This window comes from Tamandua tetradactyla, chromosome 20 (assembly GCF_023851605.1).
Source record: "Tamandua tetradactyla isolate mTamTet1 chromosome 20, mTamTet1.pri, whole genome shotgun sequence".
Taxonomy (NCBI): domain Eukaryota; kingdom Metazoa; phylum Chordata; class Mammalia; order Pilosa; family Myrmecophagidae; genus Tamandua; species Tamandua tetradactyla.
Window position 1 is genome coordinate 9,917,154 of NC_135346.1, and position 15,503 is coordinate 9,932,656.

The 15,503-nt window shown below is 40.1% G+C and overlaps 1 protein-coding gene across 12 annotated transcripts in view; it reads right to left on the minus strand.

Annotated features, from left to right (window-relative positions):
* The window catches only part of RAPGEF6 (Rap guanine nucleotide exchange factor 6), a 316,707-nt gene extending 302,686 nt beyond the window's left edge, over positions 1-14,021 (minus strand). For 7 of the 12 annotated variants that reach the window (XR_013166664.1, XR_013166665.1, XR_013166667.1 and 4 more), the window contains exon 1: positions 13,710-14,020. Coding sequence is in view for 7 of the 12 variants with exons in the window: in XM_077138332.1 (XP_076994447.1) it covers positions 13,710-13,778 (69 nt within the window). In the remaining 5 variants the exon portion in view is untranslated. Of the gene's footprint in view, positions 1-13,383; positions 13,612-13,709 lie in introns of those variants that run through there. The other 5 variants (XM_077138336.1, XM_077138330.1, XM_077138334.1 and 2 more) reach the window with 4 other exon arrangements.
* Between the last annotated feature and the right edge of the window lie 1,482 nt (positions 14,022-15,503).

The following is a 15,503-nucleotide window of genomic DNA, read 5'->3' on the forward strand; positions in this document are numbered from 1 at the left end:
CTTGAATAGGCTCTTTTGAAACAGAAGTATAAATTTAAAAACAGAGTGGTAGAAGAAATTGCATATCAAGCACATATATTTTCATTCTACGTAATAACACTTGAGAATTTTAATCTGCCATTTAGTAAACTTACACAGGCATCTTAAAACAATTCATATGGCAGAGAAAACACTAGAATAAACAAAGGGCATTTACTTAGGAAAAACATTAGGCATCTACATAAATTTCAGTATACAAACAAAAGTTTAAAGTTTAAAATGTTTTCTAACATTTTTAACTGCAGCGAATGCCTGCAGTTCGCTGCTCTGATAAAGTAAGGTGGACTGGGGAACTCACTGATGAATCATGTGACCTCGAACAAGGCATGGCTATATACGTTCACAAATACACGCGAGGCAGTCCTGTCCAGTGAGGCACTTTGTCTGCGACGGGCAAAAGCCCTGATGCCCTCCAGCTACCAAAATTTCAGTTGACAGCAAAATAGTGTGAAAGGGGTAGCAGGAAAGGGAGGGAGGAAGAGTCACTGTTTAATGGGTATATAGTGTTTCTATCTGGGGTGACGAAATGGCGGCGCTGGTTGTACAATATTATGAATGTAGTTAGTACCATTGAATTGTACAAATGAAAGTGCTTAAAATGGGAAATTTTATGAATATACGTTACTACAACAAAATTAAAATCTGTTTTTTTTTTTTATTTAAAAGGGACATCAAATAGGTGCTGCTTATACTCCATAGGCATGAGCTTTTACTCAAGTGGATCCATTAGGGTTTTATTTACAGCCAGACCTGAGTTTACAAGTTTGCTCTTTCAAAGACCAGGACTTCATCACATAGTCAAACGCACCACACCTGGCTAGTCCTCCCAGATGGAGAAACCTGTCACAGTGAGGTTCCTCAGTCTCTCAGAAACAAAACCTTACTATGTCTAAACTCCAGGATGGCTAGAGCTTTCTTTCAAGTTGGGAATCCCCAATAAATGTAAAATGAAGTACCTGGAAGAGATGTTCTCTAAAGGCCCCATGCATACTTAACATTCCCTTTCTACCTGACAGGTTCACAAACGAAGTCCAAAGGGTCCCAGAAGCATACAGAAGCTCGCTCACTTTCAGGGCGCCCTCCGAATGCGCATCTGCGCTGGGAGCACAACAGGACCTTTGTTCTGCGCCCTCAGGGACGTGATGGTGACTCACTCGAAAACTGCTCCAAGGACAATGCTGCTCTTTCGTCAACTCAGAGGAAAAAAACAGAACACCTCTGCAAGGGTACATTTAAAGAGCACTACTCTAAATTCTGAGACAGGCTAATAAATGATCACAAGTACTAAATTTTATGGGGTTTTTTTTTTCAGTCTAGCTCACTTTTTAGTAAAAGTAAGCTAGTTTCTAAAAAACCTTCTGATTTTAAGTGGGCAATTAGTACCTGGCTGAGCATGACATTTTTGCCCAGCAAAAGTCTTAATCATTTGATGAAAAATTAAACTGGCATTTATCTGTATTTCTCTTGAGATCTCGTATAAATGCATTTTTGAAGCCATAAAGAAAAGGAATTCCTGTTCCAAGAAATGACTAAAGTTGCCTACATCCAAACCACCTTTAAAGAACCACCAGGTAAAAAAAAACAGTTTGTTTGTGGTGATTGTACTTTATTCATATTTTAATAAGAGACTATTAATAGCAAACTCTGTTATTCTGTCAAATGTCAACTGTCTTTTTGTTCCAGCACTTCAAATATTAAACCAATAAAAATCATGACAAGAATTTTAGGGAACTGCACTTTCCACATTCCTTTTACTTTCTAAGGTCATTTTCTCTGCATGTATGTGGGTACCTATATGTGCCAAGCACTGAATGATAGGAATGGGAGATAAGGATATAGAGCTACTGTCATCAAGGAAAGTTACAGTCCAGCCAGACACAACCACGCAAACAATCCTAACACAATAAAGTAATTACTATGGTGGAGGAAGGTGCAGCGAGACCTGGGGGCACAGAGGAGGAGTGGAACAGTGAGGAAGGATGCACAAGTCTGCAGAAGAACACTAAAGAGGAGGCTAGATTTGCTACGACAGGGAACAGCCTTCCAGAGACAGGAAACAGCAAGCTAATATGTATGGTTACCATTTATGAAACACTCATTTACAGGTATTTTACTAAATAATTTACGTTATATTATTTCATTTAGTCCTTATAACAATTCCAAAAAGATATTCAGTCTTAGAAAAGTTAGATAACCTGCCTAGACACTCAAATTCTCAGTGTTGACGATCTGAAGCAGGTTTGCCCAAATGCAAAATGCCAGGGCCGTGAAAACTGTGAACACGCCACCACCCTGCTCCCATCCTATGTAGAGCACAGGAGAGAATGTGGTACACGGAGAATGGTTATACCTCTGTGTATATATCAGAATTATTTAAGGAATTTTCTATAAATACTAATACCTAAACTCTATTCCAGAAGGTTCTAATTCAAGAACTAAAGGGTGGGCCTGGACATGAAATTTTAAGAATCTTTTTAAAAACTTAAAAAAGAAAAAGAAAAAGAAAAAAGTATATATAACCCAGGTCCAGAACTACTATGTTAGGATATTTACAAATAGTTAAAACACGTACAGTTTGGGATGATGGGACTAAGGCCAGACTACCTGGGAGAGGTTGATGGAGGATCCTTTTCCCTTCCAAACAGAGCCAAACTTAAAAACACAATAAACTTACTGACTTCACCTTCTCAGGTCTTATTCTCTCTTCACGCTACCCTAAAAACAGGCTCACTCAGTTCACTGATGCAATCCAAAGAATTTATCAATCCTCACTTTTCTTGAGCTCTTTTCAGTATATAAATTAGCAGGTCAAAAAAAATTTGCAGGTAATTTCTTTCTGAAATAACCTGTAAGCGGCACTGTTTTGTTCTTCTCCTACCTCTTTAACAATTTCTTTTTATCCTCTATTGAAATTTTCTTTTCCTTCCCCCATCCTTTTAATATTAGACAAGAAAAAGGGTCTGTCCTTGCCCCTTCTGTTCTCACTCCACATTTTCATCCTGGCATTCCCACCAATCATGGCTTCACCTAAGACTTACGTTGTAGACTTCCAGACGAGCTCAGATCCCTAGCCTGGTTTGATCCAAAGCGCCACATGTCTACTGAACACCTCTACCTATATACCTTCTATACACCATCAAAATATTTTTGAAAACTGAAATCATTTTCTTCCCACCCCAATTCTCTTCCTTGATCCTCCTTCATAATGCACTATCATACATTCAGTTACACAATTAGAAAAAAAGAAATCATCTAAACTTCTACTTTCTTCCTGTACCCAGTCCAACCCTGTCCCCAGTAAAAAGACAGGAAGACTGTGCTAGACTTGCCCTGGTGCTACACTGCACAGGCTACAAAGGCACAGAAGGACACAGTGCCTCTTGTCCTTAACTGCAGTCTCGGGGGTGGAGAAGCAGTTATCCAAAAAATAGGCCTGACAGAGTGTGGCAGACACTTTTGAATAAATGGGGAAACGAAAGGAAGAAATCAGGATATAAAAGATGAACAGACAAAGACTAAAATAAAAAGCCCCAAGAGAGGAGGTTCTAAGTCCAGTCCAGACGCAAAATTTAAAGATCCAAAATAGCTTCATAGTCCTCTTAGTTATTAGAAAGAATATACACTACATAACTCACTCAAACGATGTTGAAAAGCAGACACAAACTCTAGGGGGATGAAGGTGAGAAGAGTGGTTTCCTTTGGGAAAGGGAATTGACTGGGACGGAGGAAACGGAGTTTTGGGAAGGCTGGTAATATTCTATATATTGTGATTTGGGTGGTGGCCTCATAGTTTATGTTTATAAAAATTCATCTGGCTATATACTTAGGATGTGTGGAATTTACTGTACATGTATGGGATTCAATTTCAAAGCAAAAACAAAGTCTGGTGGGTGGAAGACATTCTCACTCTAATCGGTGACGCTTCTACCTCAACATCTCACTATCCCATCTGCTGCTGTCACCAATGGGTCCAGAACCTTATCTCATACCTAAACTACTGATTTTGCTTCCTACAAGTAGAGCACTCACATCTCCTGGTTTCCTGAGTGGAATGGTGGAATGGCAAAAGCATCTCAGTTTGGCAGAGTCGAGAGGTTATCCTGAAGGTTATTCTTACACATTAAACAGATAGTCAAGATGCAATGGAGAGGCTGGAGGGAACTGCCTGAAAATGTAGAGCTGTGTTCCAGTAGCCATGTTTCTTGAAGATGATTGTATAATGATACAGCTTTCACAATGTGACTGTGTGATTGTGAAAACCTTGTGTCTGATGCTCCTTTTATCTACCTTATCAACAGACGAGTAAAACACAAAGAATAAAAATAAATAATAGAAAAACAAAAACAAAAACAATTACAATACAAAGTCTGAAAAAATACTTAGGAAGTTATAATATGATGTTACTCATGACCACAGGTGCAAAAATTCTAAACGAAATATTAAGAAATGATAAGTAAGCGATATATCAAAAGAATATATACCTAATCCGACCATCAGGAATGGAAGAAATCAGTATAAATTATCACTCTATAAAATTTTAAATGAATAAATTTAAATACCTCAATTAAAAAAAAAGCATCTCAGTTTGGACAAAATGTTCTATGTTCACCCCAAGTACAAGTCTCCCTACCTCTAGTCTAGCCCTCCTCCAATACATCTTCAGCAATACCCACAAAGTAATCTATAAAACTGATTCTATCTCCAGGCTTCAAACATCCAATGCTTCTTTCCTTTTCCCTACAAGTTGAAGTCCAAATTCCTGAAATGATCCAGCCCTGCTAATATTAGCTTCCTAATTTAACATCCAGCACCACATACCAAAGCCCCTTAAACACCCCATACTTCAGCACCACAGTACTTCATAACTTTTTTTTTGGTTATCATTCCTCTCCCAAAGAGCCGTTTTTTAGACACTGGTTCTTGATAGTTACGCCACCCCTGATCAAATATTAAGGAATAACAATTGTCAGGCAGGGTAGTTTTTGCTTTTGTGTGTGTGTTTGCTCACGCATACGTTTGCAGTAATATATAAAATGCATATATATATACATAAAATTTTCCATTTTAATCATTTTTAAATGCACAATTCAGTGGCATTAATTACATTTCCAATGTTGTGCAACCACTGTACAACCACATTTCCAAAATATATTCATCACTCCAAACAAAAACTCTGTATCATTAAGCAATGACTACCCCCTTAGCCCTCTGGTCAGCCCCTGTAACTTCAAATCTACTTTCTGCCTCTATGAATTTGCCTATTACAGATATTTCATGAGTGGTGTGATAACTAGGTTCAGGTGTCAATTTGGCCAGCTGATGATGCCCAGTTCTGTTACTGCGGACTTAAATCATTAGCATATGAAATTCATCTATGGTTGATGACATCTGATAGTTGGCTAAGGGGAACGCCTTCTGCAATGAGTGAGGTTTTAATTTGATCAGCTGGAGGCTTAAAAGGACAAGTCAGAAAAGAGAGAAGCAGTTCAGCACAGCTCAGTGCTCAAAGCTGACACAGACCCAGATGTTTGAAGAGGTGGAAGGGAAACAATTGGGGAAGGCAGTTTAAAACCAGAAGCATGGAGAGAAGACCAGTAGACATCACCACATGCCTTCCCAAGTGAGAGAATAACCCAGGTGAAAGCTAGCTGCCTTTCCTTTAAAGAACTGTAAATTTGTAACTAAATAAATCCCTTTTATAAAAGACAATCCATTTCTAATGTATTGCATTCTGGCAGATTTAGTACACTAAAACAAGTAGAATCATACAACATTTGTCCATTTGTGTCCACTTCGTTCACTCAGCATAATGTTTTCAAGGTTCATCCATGGTGTAGAATGTATCAGAACTTTACTCCTTTTTATAGCTAAATAATATTCCATTGTATGGACATAGTACCATTTTCTTCTGCTAATGGGCACTTGGGTTGTTTGCACCTTTTGACTGTTGTGAATAATGCTGCTTTGAACATTCATGACAAAGTAACTGTTACCTACACCTAGACAGTGGGAAATTATTAACAAATTCTAAGCAGGAGTTGGATATGGTCAGATCCAAGTATTAAAAAGTTCACTCTGGCAGTAATATGGAAGAAATGGCTCAAGCAAAAATACAGGTATAGAAACAATAAAGGAGCCTGAACTAGAGTACTAGAAATGGTAAGGAAGAGGCAAACAGAGAGATTCAGGAAATAAAATCAAGAAGGTTTAATAGCCATTAGGATATGGGGAGGAAGACAGGATGAATCAAGAGTAAACGTACCTAGGTTTCTTGACTGAGCAACTGGACCAGTCACCAACAGAACATTAAGGAGGGGGAATGGTGATGGCTTCAATTTAGGACAAATGATTGAAGAACCTGGAGGACACCCAGGAAGTGAGGTCTGTTTGGTGGTTAGAAAAATGGGTCTGAACACATGAAAGCTGGAGAGGTGGAATATATAATCCTATGAGATGTCAGCAAGTAAGAATGAACTGATGTCATGCTGCTGAATGACACTACCCTGGAGGTACAAAGTCAGCAGTTCTAATTAATGGAAAGTATTTTCTTTTTAATACACAAGGACTTTAATATATATATATCTAAATTTTGTTTTCTTGAACATACTTACTGATCATTTAATATGTACAAAGCATGGTGTTAAGCACCTGGAGATAGGGAGAGTGGAGTAGAATAGAGCATAAGAGAAATATAAGCTCACTATGGGGTAAATAAGAGGGCTAGAGAAAGAATGGTGTTGAATATGAACTGAGCTGAGAAGCAATCAAGTTCAAGGTATCAATTTTGACTGTGGTTTCTTTAAATAATTCTGGAATAAACATTCAAAATGAGTACCTTACCAGCTTTTGTTGTTTTAGAATACTTAGCCTCCCATAGATTATTCAAGTCTAAATTTTCCATACAATGGATAAGGGATCAGAGAACTAGCTTAGGAAAGACTGTGCCAAGGAAGATGGTTCTAAAAAGTAGGGGATAATTAAAAATGGGCTAAAAATATGAATACGCATTTTTCTGAAGAGCAAATACAGATGGCTCAAAAGCACATGAAGTGATGCTCATTTTCACTGGCTATTAGGGAAATGCAGATCAAGACTACAATGAGATACCACCTCACACCTATAAGAATGGCTACTATTAAACAAACAGGAAACTATAAATGTTGGAGAGGATGTGGAGAAACTGGGACACTTATGCACTGCTGGTGGGAATGTACAACGGTGCAGCCACTATGGAAGACTGGAGGTTCCTTAGGAAACTAAATATCCAGCTGCCCTATGACCCAGCAATAGCACTACCTGGTATATACCAAGAGCTGAAAGCAACGACACAAGAGACATTTTGCACACTGATGTTCATAGCCGCATTATTCATAATTGCCAAAAGATGTAAACAAACCAAATGCCCATCAACAGACGAGTTGATCAACAAAATGTGGTATATACATACAATGGAATATTATGCAGCAGTAAGACAAATTGATGTCCTGAAGCACATGACAAGATGGGTAAGCTTTAAGGACATAATGCTGAGCGAAATTAGCCAGAAACAAAAGGACAGATACTGTATGATTCCACTTTTATGACCAGCATAAATGTATAATCAGAGACTTAAAGAATACAGGGAACTTAGAGATACAGAGAAGCTAGAGATGGATGAACCATTAGCTAATGAGGTTGAACTCCAATGTAAGGGAATAGATAGAAGTGAAGGTGATTCTCTAGTGGGTCTAGAAGTAATATTACAATATTGAAGATGAACATGACTGAAAGCGGTTGTATAGACTTATGCGTCCCACTGACTCACACTAGAAATGTGAATGAGTTCTTAGAAGAATTACTTCAAAGATATAATTCTTGAATAAAGAGCACTTAAGTCCAGGGTACAGGAGAAAACTACTACTTCAAGCTATGAACTATGTTCAAAAGGAAACCATCAGCACTACCACAGCAACAGCAGAGGTCAATAATGCGGTGAGGAACAACAGTTAAGAGGAGGTTTAGATCTCCTATTTGATGAGGGTGTGTTTACTGGTTTTCTGTCTCTTGGGAACAATGAAATTATCTAAAATTGGGAATGTTGATGGACTGTGGACTTTGGGCCCCCTACATGATGCCTGATGAATGCAGGTGGCTGAAGGATGCACTGACGGAAAAGGAGAATGTCAAACGATGATGTATACTTATGAACTTTCATGCTGCTTTTGTAGGAATACTGTCACGAAGCATGCAACGATGTGAATGAACATGCGGGATATTTGGTGAGACAAAATAAGCCAGAAACCAAAAAACAACAATGGTATGGCCACCTTTAGAAAAAGCTTATAAGAAAACAGGGGCCTAGATTATAAGCTTTTAGAGCAGACACATTAAGTCCGGAGTGGTGATTATCATTTCTGGATTTTGAGAGGCTGTTTTATATATATATAAATACATAATCTGATATTTAGAGATAAGAATGGAGCCAAACAGGTTGGGGTTAAAGTAATTCAGAATGTAGGGGTAAGAAAGGAAGACTGTCTATATTTTAGAACCACACATACTCTTTGAGACCAATGGAAGAAAGTTTTATTTGATCTGGAACTGAACTGAAATCTTCTGCAGTGCATAATCTAATTCAACCTATCTGTATAGTTCATTGAACAGTTGAAACACAGGAAGCACAGAATGAGAAACATCCTAGAGTATATTAACCAGATAATCAAAAAGTATTGGCAAAGTCCCCTGAGGGAGGGGAGAAAGACTATGGAACTATTAAACCTTACCATCAGGGAATCCCCTGATATTGTGTCAAACTTTAGGGACACCCAAATCAATACGCCATGCCTTCGATCATGAGGCTTACACTTGTGAAGCTTATGCAGGTAGTGGAGAAGCTTAGACTACCTATCGTCATGCCTAAGCATTACTTCTGGAGGACCTCTGTTGTTGCTCAGATGTGGCCTCAGTCTCACTAAGCCCAATTCTGCTAAGTGAAATCATTGCCCTCCCTGCTACGTGGGACATGACATCCAGGTGTGAAAGTATCCCTGTCAAGTGGGAGAGGACTCCCACGGGTGACTCCAGACCGGGCACTGTGGGATCAACAATGCCATCCTGATCAAAAGGGGGAAAAGAAGTGTAACTAATAAAGTAGCAGTGGCAGAGCGAGTTCAAATAGAGCTGAGAGGCTGCCCTAGAGGTTGCTCTTACATGAGCTTCAGGCAGACCTTGCTACCTATCACAACCTGCCAACCCCCAACCTGGACCATTCCAGCCAATTCTAAAGAACACCAAGGGCAACTGATAAGACTCCATAAGGCTCCCAGGCACTAGAGTAACTTTCCAGAAACCTACAACCTACAGATGGCTCCCTGGTCCAGATAAGTCCTGAAACCTAGCCCAGTCTCTCCAGAACATCAGATAGTTCCATCTCCACACCCCATATTAGTGACAGACCCTTCCAATATCAAAAATTCAGAACTGTCATAGCCCAACAAACCCCAATGAGAGGTACAGAAAGATTAAAGGTGCTGGTGGAATTATACATAGAAGATAGGACTTAACAAATGAACATGAATGCTGAATCATTAAATTGATATCTCTTTTAGTCTCCAGTATTTTAGAGCAGCTAGAAGTAAAAACCTAAAATTGTGAAATTGTAACCCATGTCAAAGTCTGAAATATGTTCTACAACTAATTGTGGTGCTGTGCTTTGAATTTATAGGTTTTTTTGTGTATATGCTATTGTTCACAAAAAGAAAAAGAAGGAAAAAAAAGTTGATTGTGAGGATAAAAAAAGTATTTAAGCCCTCTAGCCTCCTATATTCTGGGGCAGCTAGAAGGAAAAATCAGAGAGGATCATACAGTAGCCCACAACAAACTCTGGGATGTGTCCTGTAACCACTTGTTGAAGAGTGCTTTGAAAACTATTGCTTTTTTATCTCTTTGCTTTGTATATAGAAGTTATAGTATACAATAAAAAAAGTTTAAAAAGTGGGGAAATAGCCAGAAAATTTAAAAAAAAAATTTGTTAGATCCTATCTAAATGGCACAGTTTACGTGTGTCCATATTCTGTGTCTGGCTCACTAGGATTATGTTTGAGTTGATAGTTTTACCTAAGGACAACATTTCAAAATAAAGGAACTACTAGTTTTGTTCCAGAAACAAACAGACGCAAGGTTCATTAATTATATGATGCAAATATCTGATTACAAGACACCAGTTCTTAATTATTTGTATAGTTTTCATAATGCTCTGCACCCTGTAGGTACTCAAGGAAAAATAAGGCAAATAAAAGGATTTTATCCTCTTCTATTACATCCTTTATTGGCTTGGGCTCCAAGATACCACCACCACTCTCTCCTGGGTTTCTTCTTACCTCACTTTTTCCTCTCTGGTTCCTCATCTTTTCCTCCAACCTTAGTGACTGAGTACTCCCAGCCACTCTTCAGTCCTCTTCTATTCTCTACTTACACTCAGTACCTTGGTAATTTCATTCAGTTTCGTGATTTGAAAGAGTCTTTATAAGTTGATGACTATAAAACTTTATATCCTACCCAGTCCTCCCTACAAATATAAATTTGTATATCCAACTGTTCACTCAATATTTCTCATTGATATTTCAAAACTGGCATGCTTAAAACTGAATTTCTGACCTTACCTCCAAACCTACTCTTCCTGAAGCTCTCCCTACTCTCTTCTAAGGCAGCTCAAACACTCTGATGATGTCTTAGTTTGCGAGAATGCTAATGACAAATACCACCCAAGCTTAAGAATTTATTGGCTCACATTTCAGAGGTTAGAAGTCCAAAACTAAGGCGTCAGCAAGGAAATGCTTTCTCACCAGAGCATGCAATGCTCTGGTGCGGGCTTGCCACTGATCACATGGGGCTCTCTCACTCCTTGGGTCCATTCTTTCACTGACTTTCAGCTGTAGCTCGTCCTTGCAGCCTTCTGTCTCCTTGCTTCCAGTTCTCTTCACAAGGCCTCAAGTAACATGGACTAAGACTCACCCTCATTCAGTTGTGTCACACTTTACCTAAAAACAACATCTTCAAGAGGAACTATTTACAATGGTTCATACCCGCAGTAATGAGAAATAAGATTAAGAACATATCTGTGTTACAGTACATAATTCAGTTTGCCACAGATGGTAACTACAACACTATGGTTACTCAGGCCAAAAATCTTCAATTGTGCTTGACTATTCTCTTTCCTCAAAGTTATATTAATCTACTAGCAAAGACCACTGGCTTCAAAATATTTCCATAATTTGACTATTTCTCATCAATTGTATTAGTATCATTCTAGATGCATCACCATCATCTCCTACCTGATTTAATGTAATAATCTCCCAGCAGCTCTTTCTGCTCCTATCTTTGCTCCTCTACAGTCTACTCTTAACACAGCAGCCAGGGGACTCTCCTAAAAAATGTTGTTGGATAATGTCAGCATTTAGCTTCAAAACCATTCCATTCAAATAATGGGCCATCCCATCTCATTCAAAATAAAAGCCAAAGAATTTACAACGATTTACATGTCTCCACCCTTTTTTTTTACCAGTATTGCCTGTCTGACTTCTCATCTCACTCACTTGCTCACTCTTCTCTAGTCCCTTGAGTGCACTATTCATGCTCACATCTTGGGGCCTTTGCAAAGACTTTTTCGTCTGCTTAGAAAGCTCTTTTCCTTTATCTCTTCATGGCTAATTTTATCACATGCTTTAGGTCTTTGCTCAAAAGTCATCTTCTCAATCAGGACAGTACTGACCACCTTAAACTGCAACCCAGCCCTCAATTCTTGCTTCCAATCTCCTTTAGTCTGTTGCTTTTTCTTTCTTTTTTTTCATAGCAATTAGTGGCTTCTAACATTATATAACTCACTTGTTTATCATACTTACCACCTGCCTCCTTCCTCCCACCAACTCCCATTAGAACATAAGCATCATTAGGGCAAGTCTGTTTTGTTCACTAATACATCCCCACACACAGACTAGTGCCTTGTGCTGGTAGGCTCTCAATAAATCTTTGTTGACTGTATTTACAAAAGACCCTTAAGAGCACTCTAAAAGTATAAGGGTCTTCTGAAAATAGAAATGAACTTGTGGGCATTTCATTAAATTATTTGTCAAAAATCAGTCACAACTAAGACATTGGTTAACATATCCTTCTTCATGTTTTTGTACCCAAAACAAATTCTACACTTACTAAAAAGCACAGGCAATGAACCTAGCAGTTAACATGTTATGTTGCTGGATGTCATGGCTCTAATTTGTCTGCCAGGAGCAATCATTTGGCATTTTCCTGAACAATGTTGCTGTCAGTAAAACTAGATAAAGTACTTAATACTGTACATCCTGGACAGCATAACTTTATGAACAGTTTAGAAAGTTTACTAAGACTCAGAAACAGGAAACTTCAAACTAAGAAATTTTGCCATTAAAGAGAAGTAAAATTTTATCACTAGAATATAAACTTGGTATAAGCAGTGCTTAAATGTAAAACTTACATTATATATTTTAAACCTCATATGATATTTTCTTATGATATAAAAATTATGACACAATTCACCCATTCAAGTGAATGCCTTCAACCAGTCCACACTGCAAGAATCATTACAGTGAAATTCAGACACATGGTCTCTATTAAGTCCTCAAAAAGAGGACTCTGAAAAGTGGTAGAATCTGTCCTATTTCTATCCAAAGATTAGGATCTCCTGTAACAAAGTCTGACCCATCACAACTTCAATGATGGCTTGAATAATTTCACTGTCCTTTTAAAAGGTTCAACCCAAGTTAACAAGCACTTTTCTATCAAAACACCTTAAATCTGAAAAATTCAAAGATAACTCAGAACTAACCAAAACATTTCATTCATTGCAACTTTAAACAAGACAATCTAACAATTCATTCACACTGTTGTTGTCTCCTGCTCTATGGTATAGTAAACACAACAGTTACAGAAACATTCAAATCAAGGAAAATTTCCTCAAAATCTAAACATCTTTGGGGATAATGCAAGGCTAAAGTTTTAGCTGCCTCCCCGAAAACAAGCCTTCAGGTCAAATTGAAATCTTTTAAGCCGATGCCATTACTGCTAACGTTCAAGTCAAGCAAATGTTGCATCCAAGTACAAAACATTTAAAATTTCCCACGGACAGTCTGAAAAAGTACCTCCAAAATTTCTTTAAATATGCTACGCCCACCAAAGAATTCACCCGACTGGGTGGAAAGTTTTAAACTTAATTTGAAAACTTTTCTCAGTGAATTGCACAATATTTCAGGGACCTTTAAACAAACAGAAGTTATTTCTTAACATCGCTGGTGACCGTTTATTTACGATTTCTACTTCGCTTTCATAATATACCTGCGTCTACGGGCAATCTCATTTCGAGATCCACATTCTACCCTCTGAAAATACGATTTAGCAATGTGCCTTCTTATCGAAGTCACTAGGAAGTCACGGGCAAGGACGGATGTGCAGGGTGAGAGGCACGGCGGGCAGGAAAGGCTGTGCACACTCGGCCACCCCGCCCGCGAGAGGCCCGGGGCAGGGCCAGCGGACCGGAGGAACAGACAGTTCCACAGCAGGTGCGAGGCTCGGGAAGCAGCGCGGTCGCCGTGGGCTTCGGACAGTCAGGGGAATGCTGACCGTTGGAGCGCGGGACACGCGCCAAGGCTGGCCGGCCTTACCTCGGGGGTCCGCTCGGGCGGCTTCTTTCTCAGCGCCTGCCTAGCGCCAGGGTCCACGGGTGAGTTCATGGCCGCGGCCCCGGCCCCGGCCCCCGTACTCCCCAGCCTGCCTTTAGCAGCCGTCACGATGGCCCATTTACCCGAGGTAGATACCTCCTCCACCTAGGATGGGAACTCCGCACTGCTGCCCAGCCGGGCTTAACCAAACACCCCTTTGCAACGCCCGCCCCTGGCTTCAGCCCACGCGCGACTGGCCAGAGAGAAGCCCGCGCGAGGGCGGGGGCAGGAGGGAGGGGGATAAGTGCGCCTGCGCAGCACGTTCGCACACGGAAACGAGCGCGCAGAGTGCACCCGCGGTGACGTAGGAAGTGGGGCGGTGCAAGGTTAGGCGTTTTCCTACCCTTCTCCGTGAGATTTAAAGAAACGACGCGAGACTTCGCCTAGGTCCGTCACGGGATTTGCCGCAGAATTGCAGCTTCCGTTCCCCCTGCTTCCGGGAAAGGCCCGGAAGAGTGCTGTGAGGGCCAGAGGAAGAAAAAGTAGGTTGGGACAGACCAGCAGAGTAGGCGTTTTGAGTGGAGAGAATTGTTCATGCAAAAATCCGAAGCCCAGGTTGTGACCAGAGCCTGAGACCGAACTTCCGCTTTGTGATTCCGACATCCTTAGAGTGGAGAATGTGCAGAAATCGGAGCTGCCATCCAGCAAACAATGCCGATTCACGCAGCTCATTTCTTGCTTTCTTGTAATAAAACGAATCTCTTGAGAAAGTGGCCCATCGAGAAGTGCTTTTCCTGCCCAAGACGGACGGCCTAGGATCAAGACAGAATAAAGCTTTGCGGCACTGAACTGGTGGGCGGCCGCGGTGCCTGCCGCCCGCTCACGGTTGCTGCTGTTTGGACTGTGTTGGTATAGCTTTCCAGTTGATAACCCATGCCCACCCAGTACAGCTTCCCACCCGGCCCTTCTCGCAAGTAGCTGGGTTTGGATTGCCTGAATTCAAGAGTGGCTGCTTTAACACTAGTCTATTTACCAACGTCAGGCCAGATAAAGCGAATTTCGATTTATTTAGAGGCCCGTTGGTAAGAATAACAGAACACTCTTAGGACAGCTGCAGAGCGTAAAATATACTTAAGTAGGCTTTTACACGCCTATCTCATAGTGCACGAGGGGGTCGTGGTAGTTACACAATGCCTCATTTTACAGCCACCACTGAATTTTAAGGGCTGGGGCCACGTGTAGGTAAACACTATTTTTACGGCAATTAGCATAGTTGACTAAGTGACTGATTACCCAATTAAGAAAAAACTGATTCACACCAAATGTTTAAGGATATGGCAAGAATTAAAATTATATTTTACAGTAATAATGGGGGGGATCCACCCTACAGCCTACAATACTTACCGTTTCTGGGACCTATTAATCTGGTTTTCTTTTACCCTTTCAACATAATATTAACACATTTCTTTTTCCAGTACTGGGCAAAAAGCTTACCAGGAAGTTGTATTTCAGCCACTTTAGGTACTGTGGAAAGATAAGGCATTCCAGGTGACCCATTTTCCCCATGACATTTTGCGTGTATAAATATATCCTCTCAAAGGTCTGCCCAGGATCACAACGATTACCTTCACGGGCTAATTGCTACAGCCACACTAGTATTTTCAAAAGATCTAGGATTTGCTATCTAGGGAATTTAAGGATGAAGAATGTGAACATGGACTTTAAATGTGTCTCCAATATGCCACTCTAGTTACCTAGAGAAGTTTAATATCTCTGAACTTCAGAGCTCTTATTTGT